At 48.8% G+C, this 20554-nt stretch overlaps 1 protein-coding gene across 6 annotated transcripts in view; it reads left to right on the top strand.

The window, feature by feature from the left end:
- Positions 1 to 16847, top strand: part of MRAS (muscle RAS oncogene homolog) — a 67838-nt gene extending 50991 nt beyond the window's left edge. For 4 of the 6 annotated variants that reach the window (XM_018049940.1, XM_005675512.3, XM_018049939.1 and 1 more), the window contains 4 exons: positions 4509 to 4662; positions 6235 to 6334; positions 11895 to 11974; positions 13528 to 16847. In XM_018049940.1, coding sequence (XP_017905429.1) covers positions 4509 to 4662; positions 6235 to 6334; positions 11895 to 11974; positions 13528 to 13627 — 434 coding nt within the window. In that variant the 3' untranslated portion in view covers positions 13628 to 16847. Of the gene's footprint in view, positions 1 to 4508; positions 4663 to 6234; positions 6339 to 11894; positions 11979 to 13527 lie in introns of those variants that run through there. The other 2 variants (XM_018049947.1, XM_018049945.1) reach the window with 2 other exon arrangements.

Here is a 20554-nt window from a genome sequence, read left to right as displayed (position 1 = left end):
TTTCTCTTTAGAATCATGTTACTGTTCATTTCTGCTCTTATAGTACGAAAGATGTTCCATATGACTTCTGCTTTCTGGAATCTGTTGACATTTTTATTTATGACCTAATATATAGCCAGTTTTTACGACTGTTTCACATGTGTTTGAAAATATTTATTTATGGTTTGGATGTAAAGTTTGTTCTTTCAGTCTCTCAGTTTACATTTTTGAATTGTGTTATTTAATGATAAATCATTATTTTGGGAGTGACTTGTTCTATCTCTAAGGAAAGACTGTTCAATTCTCCCACAAAGACTGTGGGATCTGTCAGTTCCTACTGTTTTTAAAATATCAGTTTTTTATACATATACATATAATTTAGGCAATATTCTTACTTATTTATGACTCATGACTTTGACACTTTTTGATGCTATACTTTTTCCCATTATAAATACTCTGGTTTGTTCTATTTAATGCCTTAGTCTTGAATTCTGTTTTGTGGGTGCATGTGACTGGCATATCCTTTTTTATCCTTTCATTTTTAATTTCTTCTATGTCATGTTGTTTTATACATGTCTTTTACAGTAGCAGACAAGTGGATTTTGCACTGAGTATCTGCTTTTAATAGGTGAATTTAACCCATTTGCTGTCATTTGTTGTAGATTTATTTCTGCCATCTTATTTCATATCTATGTTTTAAACTTTATTTGTGTATAGTTTTTTGTTTTTGTTTTTGTTTTTTTGCTATATTGTGTGGCTTATAGGCTCTCAGTTCCCCAACCAGGGATTGAACCTAGGTCATGGCAGTGAAAATCTGGAATTCTAACTACTAAGCCACCAGGGAACTCTGTGTATAGTTTATTTTTGCCTTTCACTGAACTGGTCTCATTTACTTTATCCTGTTTTTCTTTCCTCTAATGATTAGGAAGTTTTGAGTTTTATCTCGGGTGATTATTCTATATATTGTATATATGTGTGTACACTTACATTTTTATATCAACATCTGGATGTAATCAGTATCTTTAGACTCTTCCCAAATGAGGCAAGAACTTTAATATTTATTAATGATAACTTATCTTTCCCAGCCCCTACCCTCACATATGGATCATCATAGATTTTAGTTCTAAATTGTCCTTCATTGTCTTCAAATTATTTTATAATATTTATTATAATATGTGTTGAAACTTAACTCAGGTTTTGCTGTTTCCTTTGCATACCACTGTTGGCATCATTTATAATACCACTCATCTTTCTTTTTCATGGATCTATTTTTCACTTTGCTGGAGTATATCCTCCAGGAATTCTTTTAGAAAGCATGCATAATGTAATTTATAAGGCGATTGATGTCTGGAATAACTATTTTTCCTTTCTAGAGGGGTCCATTTTGATTTTCAACTCCCTGTTGAATTTTTTTTTTTAAATTCCAAATGATGGTATTTGTAGATATCCCAGATCTCTACTTTTGTTTCAGGTAGTATATACCCTCAAAATCTGTGCATACATGAATTACAATATTACCTGAATGTCTTCTCAGTTCAGGCCTTGCCATTCCCACTCTAGTCAAACCCATGCCATTTGCATCTGTTTTGTTGACTGCAGTTCTAGGTGGGATTCACTCCCTCTGGGTGAAGGTCAGTCTTTATCCCTCCTCCCAAATAAACTGGGGAAACTGCCTCAGTCCCCCAACTGGTCCTCAGCTGTAGATCTTATTTTCTTAACCCCTTCATTAATTATTAATATCCAAACCAAAGAATTATAGGATGTCAGAACTTAAAGGACCTGAAGACCCAGGAGCCCTGCTGTCACACGTGAGGAGACCCAGGCTCTTATGTGTGGGGTACGGGCTGTGGGGACACGGTCACTTTCTCAGGCTTGATCCCACAGTGTCTGCCTGAGATGTGGATTCCTGGGGGTCCTGCCTGGGATGTGGATTCCTGGGGGTCCTGCCTGGGATGTGGATTCCTGGGGGTCCTGCCTGGGATGTGGATTCCTGGGGGTCCTGCCTGGGATGTGGATTCCTGGGGTCCTGCCTGGGATGTGGATTCCTGGGGGTCCTGCCTGGGATGTGGATTCCTGGGGTCCTGCCTGGGATGTGGATTCCTGGGGGTCCTGCCTGGGATGTGGATTCCTGCCTAGCTTGTGCTCTGGCTTTCCTGGCCGTCCACACACTGGCAACTCCTACATCTGTATCTCTTGCCCCTCTTCTGCTTTTCTGACTTAAGTCTCCAAATGCCTGTTGGAAGTCTCACATACATGTCTGAGAGGTTCTGAAGTGTGTCAGAAACTAAGTGCCCCCTAACCCTGTTATTCACCATCTTCCCCCATTTAGGATATGATACCACCATTCATTTGGCTCAGCCCCCAAACAGCCACCAGCCTCAATGCTCTTCTCTCTCACCCCCGCATCCTCATGTTTCCCTCCAGAACACCCTGCCCCTGTTGGCTCTGTCCTAGATAGTGGCCTGAATCTGGCCACTTCTCACAGCAGCCACCTCACCCCACCTTCAGTCCAACTCTCCGTCTTGTCTTGCTGGATTACTGCATAACTGCCTACCTAGTGCCCCTGCTTCTACTCTTGGTCTGGATTTCCCCAACAACCAGGGTAAACTTTTCAAATGTCCTATAGATCATCTCTCTTTTGCCCAGTCTCTGCAGAGAATGAAGTCAGCCTTACCCAGACGCAGCAGTCCCACCCACCCTTGACCTGCCCCACCTCCCCCCATCTTCCATTCAGCAGTCCCTCCACTTCCCCAGTTCAGCCAGCCTGCCTTTGCACACCTCCACCCCACCATGTTCCCTCAGCCCGGAATGCTCTTGCCGTTGGCCACATGGCTCCCCCACCCCCATCATTTAGTCACTGCTCAAAAGCTTCTCCTAAAGGAGGAGAGATGCCATCTTTCCCTATCCAAAATGACACCAACTTCCACCAGATACCTCCAACTGGTGCTACTGTTCCTAGTATATACCCATCTTTACTAGAAATTACAGCATCCATTCATTTGTTTATCTGTCTTCCTATTAGATTGTAAGTCACATGAGGGCAAGGATTTTGTCCCATTCCCCTGTATGCGTAGTGCCTAGAACACTGCCAGACACACAGTAGATGCTCAGATATTTCTTGAATAAATGAATGAATGAAAGTGAATAGACTTCACATTCATTAATTCACTCAGCTACTGTTGAGTGCTGTTTATGCCAGGCTCCGAGTAGATGGGTGACACACGAACCAGGTCCCTGCCTCTGGGAACTGACAGTCCAGCTAGGGGCCTTTTAAATGGGCAGTGAGAACAGAGCCATGAAGAGCCTCTATGGGGGTGGAGAATCAGGGCTGAGGCAGCAGTATTCTGTGAATCAGTATCAGCTCACCAAGGAAAGAGGAGCAGGGAGGAGGAATGGCTGGGGAAAGGAGCCCCAGGAGAGGATAGATACTCACAGCAGACGCTCCTAAGGGACTTCTTTGTGTCAGCACTGCTCTAATGGCCTTAGTATATTAACTCAGGACAACCCTGACCAGCCCCATCTTAGGAATAGGAGGCAGAAGCGAATTTGTACAGGGTCGCACTCTGGGAATGCGGAGCCAGACTCAGCCCAGAATCGGGCTTCAGAATCTGTAACCAACTGCTGCACAGCCTCCAGGAGAGGCGAGGTGTGTGGTCAGAGGTAGAGAGCTGGGGGAATGGGGAGGGGTGGCAGGCAGCAGAAGTTTGCAAGCCACTGAAGGGTTTAAATTTCACAACCCCCATGGGCCTGGAGCCTGTCCGGCTTGCAGGTCTAAAGAGAGCCTCCCCTTCAGCTGTGGCTGTGACCTCTGAAACAATCAGGGAGAACCATTATCTCTGAAGAATAGGCTTATGGGGCGGGGGTTGGGGACAGTGAGGGGAAGAGCCTTTGGGGAGATGGTCCCCCCAGCCTCTGTCTCCTCAGCTGCCTCAGTTCCCAGATCCCAGGAGGCCTGCAGCATCCCCATCCTTGGCGACAAAGACCCTGGCTCTCAGGGGGCTGCCCCGTCCCCTGGTCCCCTGCACACAGGGCTGGGGACCCTTTCTGACCTGGGAAGGCCTCTTCGGGCTTCCCGTAGGCTGCTCCAGGGCCTCTCCTTCCAGGGGGCTGCCAAGTAGAGGCACTGTGTCCATTTTACAAATGAAGAAACAAGGACTCAGAGAGTCAGTGACCTCCCCAAGACTCAGCTTGTAAGGGCTGCTGAGGGCTCCAGGCCCAGGTCTGGGGACTCCTGAGGAGTTCTGCCACAGAGGTGATCACTGACTTCATGAGGCTTTTTATTCAGACAGAGAATTAAGGCCCAGGGAGCCTTAATGGGGTAGAATCAGTGGGTCCACAAAAAAGTCAGTCAGAGCCTCACACTAAGGTGCCTGAGGCCCTGCTGGTTCCTGACAGCACAGCCGGGGGGCCTCGTGGAGACAGCTCCATGAAGCACCCCAAGGGGGCGCAGCTGTAGCCTGGGGGTCTGCAGGCCCCAGGGGCTCCCAGACGGATGGTTCCAGCCCCTGAGTGGCCTCCTCCCACTGCAGTTCTGGACACGGCCGGACAGGAGGAGTTCAGCGCCATGCGGGAGCAGTACATGCGCACGGGGGACGGCTTCCTCATCGTCTTCTCGGTCACGGACAAGGCCAGCTTCGAGCACGTGGACCGCTTCCACCAGCTCATCCTGCGCGTCAAGGACAGGTGAGGGCTGGGACACCCCATGCCTGGCTCAGGGCAGGCTCTGTCTATCTCTCTCAGGTCTTCAGGTGAAAGCTGAGGTTCAAGGAGCAGAGCTGAATTCAGCCCTTGGTTCCTCCAACTCCCACCAGCTCCCACCCTAGTCCTTTCTACATGGCAGAGGGGTCGACATGCATCCACAGCCTCGAGGGGCTGGCTCCCTCCCATCTTGCCTAAACTGTCCCCACTGATGACTCAAGCAACCATAAATAACATCTGTTTTTCAGCTCCAATTTAACCAAATTTTATTACAGCCAAAGGAAAAGTGAATTTTCTCTCCAGTGTACATTGTAATTGGTTAAATCACATTTGACTGTGAGATTTATAAGCCTCTAATTAAAGGCTTGGGCTTAACAGATGGCTCAATGGTAAAGAATCCGCCTGCCACTGCAGGAGATTCAGGTTCAATCCCTGGATCAGGAAGATCCCCTGGAGGAGGAAATGGCAACCCATCCCAGTATTCTTGCCTGGGAAGTCTTCTGGATAAGGGAGCCTTAGCAGGCTACAGTCCGTGGGGCTACAAAAGAGTCAGTCAGACACGACTTAGCAACTAAACAATAGCAACAGGTAAAGGCTCGTGTTTCCCGTAGCATAATGTGGAGTAGTTAAATAATTTGAAATTTTTATAAGTCCAACTGGTCTTTTCAGTTAATCGGCTCTTCAAGAGGTTAGTATAAAAACAAAAGGACAAACTAATAGGAGTTTTGAACAAATCTCAGTAAATTTGAAAAGTCCAGTTAACACCTATCTTAAAGACAAAGTGTTAGTAACTTTTCAAGATAAAGATGCTTACATACATGTACACATACATCCACATAAAGTTCTAAGAGATAAATGTGGGTTAAACCCTTGACTATAGGAATCTCTAAAGAGAAAACATAAATGACACAGATGTGGGAAGATATTCAACTTTCTTGCTAATCAAAGAAGTACAAGAAAGCAGGATAAAGTACCATTTTTCACCCATCAAATTACAACTTCTTAATGAAAATACTCACTGCTGACAAAGATGCTGTGAGATGGGCATTTCATTGACTTTGGGACAGGAGTGTGGCCACACGTGTCCTTCGGAAACTTTCAGGCAGACATGCCTCCAGATCCCTTCCTGACTCTCCTGGGAGCCATCCTGATTCTGTAGCTGCCATTGCTGAGGGGCAGCTGTGTGCCCACCCCTGGCCCTGGTACTCTTCATGAGTCATTGCTGATGGCCACAGCATGATGGCCTGCATAGGCGTGTGTCACGGTGCCTGGGAGATGGGAGGAAGTGGGCCCAAGAACCCAGCCGCTGGCCCAGACAGTGTAAAGCCACGGGGTTCCCAGGAGGGTCCCCACTCACCTTGCAACAGGCATGAGGCTTCAAACCAAGGCAGCGAGCAGCCCACAGGCCCTTCTTCCATCCCTGGAGATGCGGAAGGAAAGGCTCTGAAGTCAGCCTCAGGCCCATAGGGAGGTGCTATGTGCTGGGTCAGGCCTGAGGCGAGGGTGCCCCGCCTTCACCAGGGGAAGCTCACAAGCTGCTGTTCCTTTTTTCCCCAGGGAGTCATTCCCGATGATCCTCGTGGCCAACAAGGTCGATCTGATGCATTTGAGGAAAATCACCAGGGAGCAAGGAAAAGAAATGGCGACCAAACACAATGTAGGTGGTGTGTGTGTGTGTGTGTGTGTGTGTGTGTGTGTGTGTGTGTTGGACTCGGGGGCTCAGGGGATGTCAGTGTCAGCTCACTCCTGCAGTCCCGGTCCTGCAGACCTCCTAGGTCATGGGGCTGGATTCCATAGGGATGGGGCATGTGCAGTGTGGGGGATATTTTGTGAAAGAAGATGCCAACCTAGAGAGAAAGCATGTCCTTGTCAGTCAGTAGAGGCCCTGCTCTGGGGAGGGCCCTGGCCCTGACACGGCAGGTTCATCACTGGGGCCATGCAAAGAGTTGGCTTCTGTCTCTGAGCCAGCACCTGACTGTGCTCGGAACCGTCAGATCAGCCACCTTCACTGAGCCCGGCTCGTGCCAGGCGTTGTGTTGGGGGAGCATCTACTCCCGGCTGCCACACATGGAGGTAGGCGCTACTGTCTTCATCTTGGAAGTGATCAAACCCAGGTTGGCCCAGCCCACAGTGCATGTCGCAGACATCTTTAAGTTTTTTGGGTTTTTTTTCTATTCATTGTGATGCCCGTTTACCCACTGGATGGTGGAGTCACTGGGCTTTTTCCCACCCGTCCCCTGCATTGGCCCAGCCATGTGCTGGCCTCACTAGTCAGTTATGTAGACATCCAGCTAGCCTCCCGGGAAGTCTACAGAATTATCGCTTCCCTCTGCCCAGGGCGCTTAGCTCTGCGAGTAGAGGAAAGGGTTGACTGTGGGTTAGTTTTGCTTATCTCTGCCTTCTGTGTTCATTCACATGTTCATTCAACCGTCCTGTGTCCTGGGATACAAAACTCCATGCTTCAGGTGTTGACTTCTAGTGACAGAAGACAGTCAATAAACAAAGCAGGGAATTCCCTGGTGGTCCAGTGGCTAAGACTCCAAGCTCCCAATGCAGGGGGCCTGGGTTCCATCCCTGGTTAGGGAACTAGATCCCACATGCTGCAACTAAGATTCAGCCAGTGCAGCCAAATAAATAAATAATTTTTTAAAACCCAGCTTTTTAAAAAATAAGTAAACGAAGTAAATTAGAGTGTGCCCAAAGGTAACATGCTCTGGGGGAAGGTAAGTTAGGGAGAGAGGGAGGGAACGTGGAGTGGGGGGGCAGGGGGCACACTTTTACAAATAGGTGACCAGGGATAGCCTTGCTAGATGGTGCATGTCAGCCAGGACTGACGGGAGATGAGGGAGTAGGTTCTCTGGATATCTGGGGAAAGAATGTTCTAGCAGAGGGATAATCCAGCAGTCCAAAGACCCTGCTGTGGGAGTTTGAGGAACAGCAGGGAGGTGAAAGGAGGCCAGAGCAGAAGGAACGGGAGGGGTGAGTAACAGGAGGTGAAGTCAGAGCAAGGTGGGTACAGTGGGGTAAGGCATTAAGGGCTTTTACTCAGAGTGAGGGGGAGACCACTGGCAGGTTCTGAGTGAGGAGAGACATGGCCTGACTCCTGGCTGAACAAGGGAATTCCAAACTACGCTAAAACCTTTGACTGTGGGGATCACAACAAACTGTGGAAAATTCTTAGAGAGATGGGAAATCTAGACCACCTTACCTGGCTTCTGAGAAACCTGTATACAGTTCAAGAAGCAATAGTTAGAACCAGACATGGAACTCTAGATTTCCAGGTGAAATATCAATAACCTCAGATATGCAGATGACACAACCCTAAAGGCAGAAAGCAAAGAGGAACTAAAGAGCCTCTTGATGCGGGTGAAAGAGGAGAGTGAAAAGCTGGCTTAAAACTCAACATTCAAAAACAAAGATCATGGCATCTGGTCCCATCACTTCATGGCAAATAGGTGGGGAAACAGTGGAAACAGTGACAGATTTTCTTTCTGGGGCTCCAAAATCACTGTGGACAGTGACTGCAGCCATGAAATTAAAAGACGCTCCTTGGATGGAAAGCTATGACAAACCTAGACAGTGTGTTAAAAAGCAGAGATCACTTTGCCAACAAAGTTCTGTATAGTCAAAACTATGGCTTTTCCAGTAGTCATGTGTGGATGTGAGAGTTACACCATAAAGAAGGATGACTGCCAAAGAATTGATGCTTTTGAATGGTGCTGGAGAAGACTATTGAGAATCCCTTGGACAATAAGATCAAACCAACCAATCCTAAAGGAAATCAACCTTGAATATTCACTGGAAGGACTGATGCCAAAGCTGAACTTCCAATACTCTGGCCACCTGATGCGAAGAGCCAACTCATTTGAAAAGACCCTGATGCTGGGAAAGATTGAAGGCAGAAGTCGAAGGGGGTGATAGAGGACGAGATGGTTGGATGACATCACTGACCCAATGGACATGAGTTTGAGCAAACTCTAGGAGATAGTGAAGGACAGGGAGGCCTGGTGTGCTGCAGCTCATGGGCGTGGCAAAGAGTTGGACACAACTTAGCGGCTGAACAACAACGACAAATACAAATACAAATCATTATGTTGTACACCTGAAATTAGCGTTATATGTCAATCATACCTCAATTTTATGTGTACATATATAGTTATATGTTTATATGCATGGAAAAAGAAAAAAGTGCCTTGAAACCCAAGAGGAAAAAAGTCATGAAACCCCTGTAGGTAGGGCAAGAGTCCTGGGATTGAGGCTGGGGACAGTTCAGTGCCACGCATGTGTGGAGATGAGCAGAAGCAGAAAAAGCAACAGAGTGGTCGGTGATGTGTGAGGACCAGAGTGAGGTCTTGAGAGCCAAGAAAAGGACATGCCTCAAAGAAGAGGGAGTGATCGACCAAGACGGGTGTGCTCAGAAGTCTCCAGGTGAGCACTGAACTGACCGCTGGGTTTAGAATTAGATTCAGACCTCAGAAAGCACCCACCTCTCTACCAGCCAACATCCTGAACAGAGAGAGGCCAGGAGCTATCCCATCCCATAGACTCAGGCTCCACACAGTGAGCTGATGCTGAGGGCTTTCACAGACCCCTTCTGGGTGGGTGGGTAAGGATGGGGGGAAGGGGGCAGTGCAGGGGTAGCAGCAGCCCCATTCTTCAGGTAACAGAGAATGAGACACAGGGTCTGGTAAGGCGTCCCCCACCTACCCCCACTGGAACCCAGGTCTCCAGTGTCTCAGCTAATGTTGCTTTTACAGCAAATGCTGCAACTTCATTTATCATTAGACCACATGACCTTGTTAGTGCCTGTCCTAATTTTCGAGCTCATAAGGCAAATTCCTCTTGAGCTGACCAAGGCAGGTCACCCCCACGCAATGTAAGAAGGTGGCATTTCCTGGCCCTTCAGTGGAGCCAAACAGTATTACCATTTGTTGCATGATTTTCCCTAGTTTAAGTGTTGTTACTACGAAATCTTAGAATTCTAAGAACCCAGATAATGCACATCAGTGTTTCTGCAGAGGCCAAATCCCCCAGAAAAAAGGTGGCAGTGTCTGGAGACCGGGGATATTACAGCTGGCGTGTTTGTGAGGGGGTAGGCAGGCAGCAGAGGTCTGGCCCTAGGAACCTGGGACATGCAAGCTGGCAGGATTACAGGATGCAAAGAGGCTCCGGGTAGGTCCCTGACCCTGGGTGTCCACAGGAGAGAACGCTGTTCTGCCCTCAAAAGATCGACTAGAACTCCAGCTCCCGGGACCTATTGGGGTGCCTACCATGCTTAGAAGAGGCTCTGTAGTGGACCTCAGCACCCCTACCTGTCCACGTCAGGCCAGGCAGGAAGTGGAAGGTGTTCCCGGTCCAGATCTTGACTCTCCGCTGGCTGCTGTGTGGCCTTGGGCAAATACATCACCACTATGAGCTCAGTCTCCCAGCTGCAAAACGGAGATAGCTGATTTGCTTACCTCCGTGGGTTAACATGAGGATTAGCAAGGTCGGGGACACTGAGACCTGGGAGGCCAAACAGCCCACAGTCACCTCAGTGGGGAGCCTACAACCTAATTGCCTTCAGTGGAAGGCAGCTTCCTCTCAGGGTTATCAGAGGCTCAAATATTTGTTGAATGGAAGTTTGGAAATTTCGAAGGTCTGAGCCCTGGCCTTTGTGCTCTGCTCTTTGTGTCTGGATCAATAGAGCAAGACCCCTGCTCAAAGCCACAGCAATGTGTGAACATCTGATCTTCTGCGATGATCGTTGTTGGGAAGGTGCTTTTTGATGTGTACTGGGCAATCATTTACAACCTGCTCCTCCTCTAAGATGATAAGATGACGACTTACCCTATCCCCACGTTTAACCTATCGGTCATTTTTATTTTCTTCGCTGTGTTTTTTTCCAATGTGTTAATAGTGAAATGTCTTCATTTTGTAATCAGGAAAAAGTTGCAAAAAATACCAGAGTTCTTCAGTCTAATCACGACTGGCTTGCCTGCATCTCATCTGGGGAGGCCAGTGCATGCTGTCTGGAGCCCACACTCTCTCCACTTGTTAGGAAAGTGGGGGTGTGCCTCCTGCTTTTATGGGGTCCCTATGAAAGGAGGAGTCTCTGTCCTGACTTCATGGAAGCTTTGTTTTCCTCGCTGTGCCAGCCCAAGGCTTGGGGTAGCATGGACCTACGAGGTCCCTTCAACCACGTCTCCTAGTTACTGCCACCCTCCAGCTGGCTGGTGACTCCTCAGTCCTAAACATGCAGACACGAGCCTTCTATAAACATACTGAGCTCTGGGCTCACAGATGCACACAAGAGAGAGCTGGGCCAGGCATGCTGCTGGAGACCAGAAGGGATGCACAGACCACCAGAATCACCAGGGTGCAGAGTCCTGCCCAGGGCATCCCCTTTCCCACCCACATGCCCTCGGGAGGACCCGGGAAGGAGGGCAGGATCCTCCAGGGCACAGAAAGAGAGCTCGGGGAGGAAAGTGAATAGAATCACAACATACGTCAGTATGAGAAATGAAACAGTTTTTAGTCTTCAAGTGTATGAAAAGGTCTTTTTCATTCTATTTTTAGGGGGCTCCAAAATATCTCTGAACCAAGAACAAAGAGAGAGTCAGAAAAGCCGTCAGGAAAACTTTCCAACTTTAAAGAGTGAGAAACCAGAGATAAGTAATGAGAACCCACTGTACCGCACAGGGAACTCTACTCAGTGCCCTGTCATGACCTAAATGGGAAGGAAATCCAAAAACAGAGGGGCTGTATGTAAACACGTAGCCGATTCACTGTGCTGTACAGCAGACACTAACATTGTGAAGTGACTATACTCCAATAAAAATTAATTAAAAAAATAAAATCCAGTTTGGGAACGCACGTAAGAATTAAAGATTTTAAAATTAAAAAAAAAAAAGAAAAGATGGCTCAAACATCAAAAAAAAAAAAAAAGAACCACAGACTCAACGATTTAGAGCAGGAGCTGATGAAACACTGCTCATTGGACTATCGTCTGTTTTTGTAAATAAAGTTTTGTTGAAACAAGGCAAAAAAAAAATAAAATAAAATCCACACAGCTTCTAAATAAAGCAATAGTAAGTAAATAAAGAGTGAGAAGCCACCCAAGGCTTGAGATTGTAGGTGCCAGGGGGCTCTGCAGGGTTCCTCGGGGACTCTGAGAATTTTGCATTTTTTAGAGAAAAGGGCTTTGTGTATCTCAGTGACTTCGCTTTGCCTTCCAGATTCCGTACATAGAAACCAGTGCCAAGGACCCACCTCTCAACGTCGACAAAGCCTTCCACGACCTGGTTAGAGTAATTAGGTGAGTGAGGCTTGCCACCCGGAAGCAGGGCACCTTGTCCAAGGTGGTCTGGGCTCTTCTGGGCCTTGTTCTGGGTTTCTTATGCCTCTGTCCATCTCTCTCTGTCCTCCCCACCCACCTGTGCCTTCCCCTACTCCCTATGGATGGAGCCACAAGCAAACAAAGTGCTCTCCTGCCCAAGGTACCAGCGCAGCCTCCTCCCTGGATCTCCTCCATCCTGCAGCTCAGACTCCCCTTGGGCAGTGCCTCCATACTCTCCGCCACCCCCGCCAATCCCAGGCTCTCCCGACACCAAAGCTGCCAACTCAGTAAAAAGTAGGCCCTCCCCTCTTCCCTGATGTCAGAGCACCCCTTCACATTTTAGCTGAACGACCAGCATCCGATTCCTAGGCTGCAGTCACAGAGGCTTTGCACACGTGTCTTCTCACCAGTCCCCACACACTGGTGGTCTGTGAGGATTGTCAGAAACCCCAGCCATGGTCTCTTGTACATTCTGTGCATAGTTAGGTGTAAAGCTTCATCATCTCATGCTTAGATGACGGAGACAGCCTCCTGGCTGTCTCATCATCTTCTATCTTTCCTGTTTCCAAAGTCCTCAACCTGCAGAGACAGCTAATCAGTGGTTTGCAGATGACGTGCATTTAGCCTGTTGTCTTGTGCTGGGGACCTCTAGGGCTGGCACAGAGTTGTGGAATCACATGCAGGCTGTAACCATGCGCTTCCTGACCTGCCATCTCTCAGCCCCCCACCCCCAATGCGTGCACACCCTCATACTCATGCACACACACCCAAAAACCTCCTTTTCTGATTATTCCCCAGCATGGACTGTGGTTGGCAGCCTTCACCTTATGCTTTACCTGGGAGTCTTGCACTCATGAAATTATTTTCTCATGGGTGTTTGCCTGGTGTTAGGAGATGATACCACACCAGGAGAGGGTGATGTCTTAGTTATGGACCTCCTAGTTCCAAGGACAGGTTTTAGACATAGGAAAAAATGAACAGGACTTCCCTGGTGGTCCAGTGGTTAATACTTAACCTTCCAATGCAGGGAGCAAGGGTTTGATTCCTGGTCAGGGAGCTAAGATTCCCACGTCTGTCGGCCAAAAAACCAAAACGTAAGCCAGAAACAATATTGTAACAAATTCAATAAAGAATTTTTAAATGGTCCACCTTAAAAAAAATCTTAAAAAATAAAATGTGAAGCACAGACGTAGAAGCAATGCTGTATGACATATAACAGCTTGATATTATATGTGATGGAAATAAATGCAGCCGGAGCATGTTATCAGGAAATCTCACCAGTAGGAGGCAGGTTTTGCTCTGCCCTCTCTCCCTTCCCACTTTCCCTGCCTTAGAGATGCTTTCCAGGCCAGGCCTTCTTCCTCCAGCATCCAGGACCAGGATGTCCCCTCCCTACCCCTCTTCCCCCACCCCTCCCCATCCAGAACCAGAGCTGACCTCCCAGTCACAGACCCAGGAGCAAGGGAGGAGAAGTCAGGGAGAAGCAAAGGTCCTTTGTAACATGGCTTTTCTGTCCTTCTTTCTCTCAAAAGGCAGCAGATTCCGGAAAAAAGCCAGAAGAAGAAGAAGAAAACCAAATGGCGGGGAGACCGGGCCACGGGCACCCACAAACTGCAGTGTGTGATATTGTGATGGCCCGAGGCCCTGGGCACAGTGACCAGGAACTGGCCAGCCCTCGGGACCCTCCACTGCCTAACTGCATCGAAGACCATTCTAACCATGACCCTTGGCCCGAGGACTTGCACAGGAAGGGAGAGAGGGAGGGTGGGCAGGGAGGAGGTACAGTCTGGCTTTCCTGGAGGGGCACAGGTGGCCCGGTGTCTCACCAGAGACGAGGAGGCAGCGGTGATCAAAGCAGCGTCCGAGCCCCTGTGTTGACGCAGTCCGATCCCTTCCTCTCTCGGTGGCTATGTTGTTTCTCTGAACTCCATAGTGTGGGTTTGATGTGGGAGGGTTTCTCCACGTACAAAAACAAGCCATGATCAAGCTCCCCCCAACCCCACCCCTAGTCCACAGTGTCTGAGCCTGGGTGTCTTTTGTAGATTTTTAAATTATTTTAGGGACTATTATTTTATTAAAGGGGTCTGTACCCACTGCCTGCTGAAGTTTCAAGTCTTCAGCAGACCTCTCCGATATCATGTCTGGAATATTGTGGGTTTCTTTTTAACTGAATTTTCCCAGCCGTGCCAAAACTCAACTCATTATGAAAGTAGAGTGACCGAGAGACTGGGAAGTTCACAGGGACCCTGGCTGGAGGTTCAAGAGAAACAGACCCCACTCACAGCCTGTAAACTGGAGAGAAGAGAGATGCGTTTACCCAGAAGGCTTTACTGTGGTTTAGGATACAGATATTATGAAACAAAATTTTATTTTGCTGAGGAGAGGGGCTGGCACATCAGTTTTTAAAGGGCTTCGCCTTAACCTGGAGATGTATAAATTAAGCAAGCTGACTGGTGGTGTGAAAGTGTTCGCTTCTTTTTCACGTGTTGTGGGTTAAGTTCTGTGTTCTTTGCAGCAGCTGTGAGAGAGCATGCTCCCGTCGCCTGCGCCGTCTGGTGCCTCTGATACATACAGACACACTGAGCAGGTGTGAATGGTCTCCACGCTGAAGTCGTCTAACATGGACTCCATCTGGAAAATTCTAATTTGTGCTAAGTCTTCACCAAAAATGATCCAATACTGTTCTTACTAAAATAGCACCAAGACCTGAAGCCATTTTCCCTTTGAGTCAACTGACTCGCTTCTTCAGTCCAATAAATGAGCAAAAACCCCTTGAAGTATGTGCAAACTTAGTATTACAGGTTGCCTTTCTGGCACAAACTTTTATTAACCTCTTGGATCTTTACTATAATTGGAAGAGAAAGAAAGGTTGGGGTGGTGACATGGCTCCCCTACACCTGTTTCTACAAGGGGCCAGCCCCCAGCTCCTTGACAATGCCCACCTGCCTCTCAGGTGCTGCTGGTATGAGCCAGATGGGGTGGGGTGGGGTGGGGCAGGGTGGAGGGGCAGCAGGAGCCGCAGCACACCCCCGAGAGAGAGTCAGAAGACGAGGCAGTCGGCCAGTGACCTTATTTTCTATCTGTTACAAATCAGGCCACCAAGCAAACTAGAACATCCCTAGCAGGTGGCCTGGCCATCACTTGGAGAAAGAAACTCTGGAGCAAGTGAACACCCAGCTGGACGTGGAGACACCTGGATTCTTCTTTAGTTTTGAAAGTATGCTATGGTCCTGACAACGAGGTCACCAGCAACGTGGGGGAAGGGGTGGGGGCACAGCCAAAGAGTGACTCTGCTGCCGAACGAAATAACTTGTTGGAAAATTAGCCTTCGTGATTTGTCTAAATGGCCCTTTTTTTCTGAGTCGGAAAGGAAAGATAACAAAGAACATTCAGCTCAGGCATTCAGATCTTCCCAAGACCCTGTAATGTTAGTGGGCCTTGTAAACACCGACAGGACAAGGCCCTTTCCAACTGCCATGCTCCTCTGGGCCACATCCAGCAGCCCAGGTACAGTTGGGTGGCAGCCGTAAACTGAAGATGAGGAAAAGGCAAGACAGGGAAGAAGGAAGGAGGGAGGTGCGGTGATGGAGAGAGTGGTGGAGCAGGCCAGGAAGCCTTGCCCACAGGGCAGCATCTGCTGTGAAACGTCCTCAGGCATGGACCACCACCAGCACCCTTAACCACTGTGGAGCCTGCAGTTCCCCAGTGGCACTGGGGAGTCTTGTTGGAAGCAGACCAGTTGACTTAGAATGAAGCCCTTAGCTGTGAATGTAACCAGACAAGGGGATTCCAGCTGCTTCTGGGCCCTCCCCCAACTAGGGCAGTGCCATCTACCCCAGCCCCATCTTCCAGGGCATCTCTCCTGCACTCAGCACATAACCCACGATGCTGAAGGCAGAAACTGGGTAAACGATGGCCTTCGGCATCCTCCCTGTTGAGTTAATAGTCCACCTTCATTTCCCATGACCTCATTTCCCCCACAGCTGTGACGGGTAAATAACACGTTTGAAAGACGGTTCTCTGCATTTTAGAGAACTGTGGGCTCTTGGGGCAGTGACGGCTTCCACCTAGGCCTGAGTTACAGTGTACCCAGGGGTACCCCCAGCACGTGGGCACCTGGCAGGGTCGGTTCGGAAAACCAGTAGCCATGCTCCTCCCTGAGTGCAGAGCCCAGTGAGGCTTGTGTCTTTGGTGACACTCTGGTGTTCCTACTGGTTTTTAATTTGAATTGTGCTACCGTCATGCCCCCTGGAGCACACCATTCCTGAAACCCCTTCACCCCCTGCCTTTGTCACTGTGCGCTCACAGATTCCCCTCACTGAGAGGGTTCCTTTTCTCCCCTTAGAGGGCCAGCAATCCGAGCCATCCTCCGCACCTCCACGCCTGGGGCGATGGCCACTGACTGCCCCTCGCAGGGGCCGCGGGATGGCTTCGGTTGGGACTTGCGTGCCCCACCCCACCCCGATCTTCCTGTGGAGAGTGCCTGTGAGCCTGCTGTGGCCTGTTTCCTGTCCCCAGGAGACAAGACCCATTAACACATGGCAGCTCTGACCCCTCAGAGGCCCCTCAGACATGCTACAGTCAAGCCAGAGCCAGAGGCAGGTCCCCTCCCTTTGCAGCCCCCATTGGAGTAGGGATTCCACATCGGGTTTACTTAGAATGAAAGACACTTGAATTGCTGAGCGCCCGTGAGCGCCCAGCTTCTGTCACACAGTGTTAGCCATTGTCTACGCCAGTGGCCATTGGCGTGAAACGAATGATGCCTGGAGATCTCGATGATGCTTGAGCCTTTTGTGTAACTTTTATTAAGTCTTTGTGTATCCCAACTCATTAATAAAGAAAAGCAGAGGAACTCTTGTCTGTCTGGTTTCCTTTTCCTCAAATATTCCTAAAGTTACGACGAGAATATTGTTTGTGGTCAGTGTCCGGCCCAAAATGACACCCTCTTGCAGAGCAAATCTAACGTGAGGAGGAAACCACAGGTGGCTATGAGTGATATCCCCATCCTGCGTGGAGCCAGAGGATGAAGGCAGGTGAGCACTCGTTTAGAGGCACAGCCTCCTGATGTCCAACGGCCCTGCATTCGGGCTCTGCCTCTGACTTTTATATGCCTCTGAGTAAGTTACCTGCTTCAACCTTTAGCTTCCTCGCCTATGAATGGGACAATCATGTGTGCTTCCTAAGTAGACAAAAGCTAAAGCTAAGTGTGGGCATCCATAGTACAGATCCTAGGAATGATGCTCTTTGTAAAGGACACCAAGTGGCTTGTCTGACATTGCTTTTCATGGAAACTGCCCCCTGCCCCAGTCTGTAAGGTTACTGTCTTTTGTATAAAGTGATTTCTTTTCTCTTTTGATTGAAACTGTTGGATACTTGGCAAAAAACTTTGGGTCTTTTTTCCCAGGGTATAGAGACCAAATCCCTTCCTGGGTACTCTTTGGGTGATGAAAGCTGAAGTAGGTGAACTTGGGGGCTAGAGGAAGCTTCTTGTCCCCTCTGGGCTGGAGGCAGAGAAGACTGTTGACTAGAATGGGGAGGGGTGGTGTGACTGCCTGCCTATTCATTCCTTCCACACAGATTTATTGGACTCCACCCATGGCAGGCATTGGGCTGGGTACTGGGTATATGGCACTGAGCAGGGCAAAAGATGTTCTGGTAGTTCTCCTTTAGTCCTGTCCTACTCAATCGAAATCAGGACAAAATTCTCAACTCTAGTTGTTCAGTGATTAAGAATCCGCTTTGCAATGCAGGGCACATGGGATTGATTCCTGGTCACGGAACTAAAACCCCCCATGCTTGAAACAACTAAACCTGCGCACCACAACTACAGAGCCTGAATCTTCCAAACTAGAGAGTCAACGTGCCACAGCAGAAGATCCTGTGTCCCTCAACTACGACCTGACACAGCCAAATAAATGAATATGTTAAAATAAGTAAATCCAGGCTCTAAAAAAGTCTGCATTTCAACAAGATCCCCAGGTAATTTGTATGTGCAGTAAAATCTGAGTATCACTGCCCTACAAAGGATATCAACTCAGCATCGGAATGAAATCCAGGCTGGATGCACTTGTGCCTTGGGAGCCCGCTCAGCCAGTCCACCCAGGAGAAGTCTCATCTGCTTTCAGATTCTGCCTGGCCAGGCAGCAAACTCAGAAGTGTTCTCACATCCAACAGGTGGTTTTCTTAATTATGGGAAGTTTTTACACAAAGGCAAATTGGATCCCAGTTTGCTTCTCAAACACTCAAACATTCTTCTGAAAATGGAGACAGCCACATTCAATGTACAGAGCTCTGAATCCAAGCTGAGAACACACAAAACCTCAGTGTTCTTGGAGCTTTGTCTAAAGGTGGGTGTTCTGTACCAGCTAGAGATACTCTCATCCCACAGGACTCTCACTTTGCAGAGTTCCACCATCGTGCCTGGGGCTTCCCTGGTGGCTTAGCTGGTAAAGAGCCCAGGCGACACAAGAGACAAAGGTTTGATTCCTGGGTGGGGAAGATCCCCTGGAGAAGGAAATGGCAAGCCATTCCAGTATTCTTGCCTGAAAAACTTCATGGACAGAGGAGCCTAGCAGGGTCCATGGAGTCCTAGCCTAGCCTAGCAGTCCATGGGGTCACAAAGCGTTGGATATGATTCAGTGTGTGTGTGCGTGCCACACATATTGTGGCAAACAGCACATTATCATGCTGATGTGAAATTTTAAACATAAGAAAGCTGAGTTCTACCAGCCAAGAACTGATGGATGCTTTCAGTAGAACATACATCCTGGCAATGATAAGGGAAACCATTAACTCTGACTCAAACCAGCTTCCTGTTCAATCATGGGACACATACCTGGACTGATGAACAGAGGTAAAATAATCAGCTAAGTGGCTCTCAAAATTTGGTCCCCAGACCAGTAGCTTCAGCATCAACTGGAAACTTGTTAGAAATGTGAGTCTCCCAGGCCCATATCAGCCCTACTGAGTCAGAAATTGTGACTTGAGGCCCAGCCTTGCGTGCTTTCCTACCATGTGGACATAATGGCAGCTTGTTTGGTTCTAATCTGCAGGACAGCAGCCCACTTTCTGGGGGAAGTTGCCCAGGTCCTCCTCTCACTCCTGTGCCTGATGAACAAGCGTCCCTTAAAGGGCTCTAGGGACCACCAGCAACCCTAGTATGGGGGTTACTCACCTTGGCTCTGTGGGGTGATGGGTGGGGTGGCTGACCCTCTCTCGACCCCTCCTCAAAGTCATATGCAGGGCCTTCTCGGGTGGCTCAGTGGTAAAGAATCCTCCTGCCAATGCAGGGGACATGGGTTCAATCCCTGATCTGGAAAGATCCCACATACTGCCGGGCAACTAAGCCCAGCGCCACAGCTACTGAAGCCCGCCCACTCCAGAGCTGGCGCTCCACGAGAGAAGCCACTGCTATGAGAAGCCCACACAGGCAACTAGGGAGTAGTCCCTGTTCGCTGCAACCAGAGAAAAGCCCAATCAGCAATGGAGACTCAGCACGGCCAAAAATAAACAAATCATAAACGTTTTTCAAAAACCGTATGCAAAACTGTGCATACATATGCATTCTTCAGGGGAGATGGTCATGGATTTCTCCCCCAGTGAAAACGTGAACTCGCCCCTTGAACCTCCTTTTCTGACTGCTAGTTTCAAGGCCACCAAGAGCAGGGAGAGAAAATGAAAGGAGCGAAGGTCCGTCTTTTCTTCTGCGCAGCTTTGACAACATTCTTCACACACCCCTGCATTGTCCCCGCAACATCCTGAGATGGGGGTGGCCTCCCCTCTTCTCCCCATCCCCCAAGTGACTAAGTGCGTGACCCACGCATGACTCATCCAGGTCCTCCCACTAGGGTTAACACCACCTGCCGCTCAGGCCCCAACCTCCTAGGCAGAATTGGCAAAGTGGAGAGGAAACTTAGGATGCCATGATGGCATGAGATCACTTGGCAAGCCTCCCTGGGTGGAAGCCAGGTTCAGAGAAGGGATGTAAGGCATATAGCAAAGGTTCCTGACGTGTCATCATCTCGAATGCATAACCAGTGGTTTGCAAAGGATTGTATATCAGTATTAGAATCACTTCCAGAGTTTGGGGGAAAAAACCTTGCTGCCCAGGCCACAGCCCCAGAGAATCAGGTGCAGTTGGCCTGGGTCAGAGCCCAGGAATGAAGAGTTTTTAAAGCTCCCCAGAGGATTCAGTTGATGGCCTGGTTGAGACCACGAGATGGGTTCCATTTTTATGCTAATTATATATATATATATTTTTTTTAATTTGGATGCAAACTTTTTTTTTTTTTTTTTGCTGTGTGTGGGCTTTCTCTAGTTGTGGCCAGTGAGGGCTACTCTCTAGTTGCAGGGTGTGGGCCTCTCTCGGCAGTGGCTCCTCCTGTGGCGGAGCACAAGCTCTAGATCATGGGCTCAGCAGCTGTTCCCCACGGGCTTAGTTGCCCCATGGCATGTGGAATCTTCTCGGACCAGGGATGGAACTCGTGTCCTCTGCGTTGGCAGGTGGATTCTTAACCACTGCACCACCAGGGAGCATTAGGCTGATTCTTTGAACCATAT

The sequence above is a fragment of the Capra hircus genome, chromosome 1, assembly GCF_001704415.2.
Source record: "Capra hircus breed San Clemente chromosome 1, ASM170441v1, whole genome shotgun sequence".
Lineage (NCBI taxonomy): Eukaryota > Metazoa > Chordata > Mammalia > Artiodactyla > Bovidae > Capra > Capra hircus.
The sequence above is the reverse complement of the archived record's forward strand: the minus strand, read 5'-3'. Positions and strand labels throughout refer to the sequence as shown.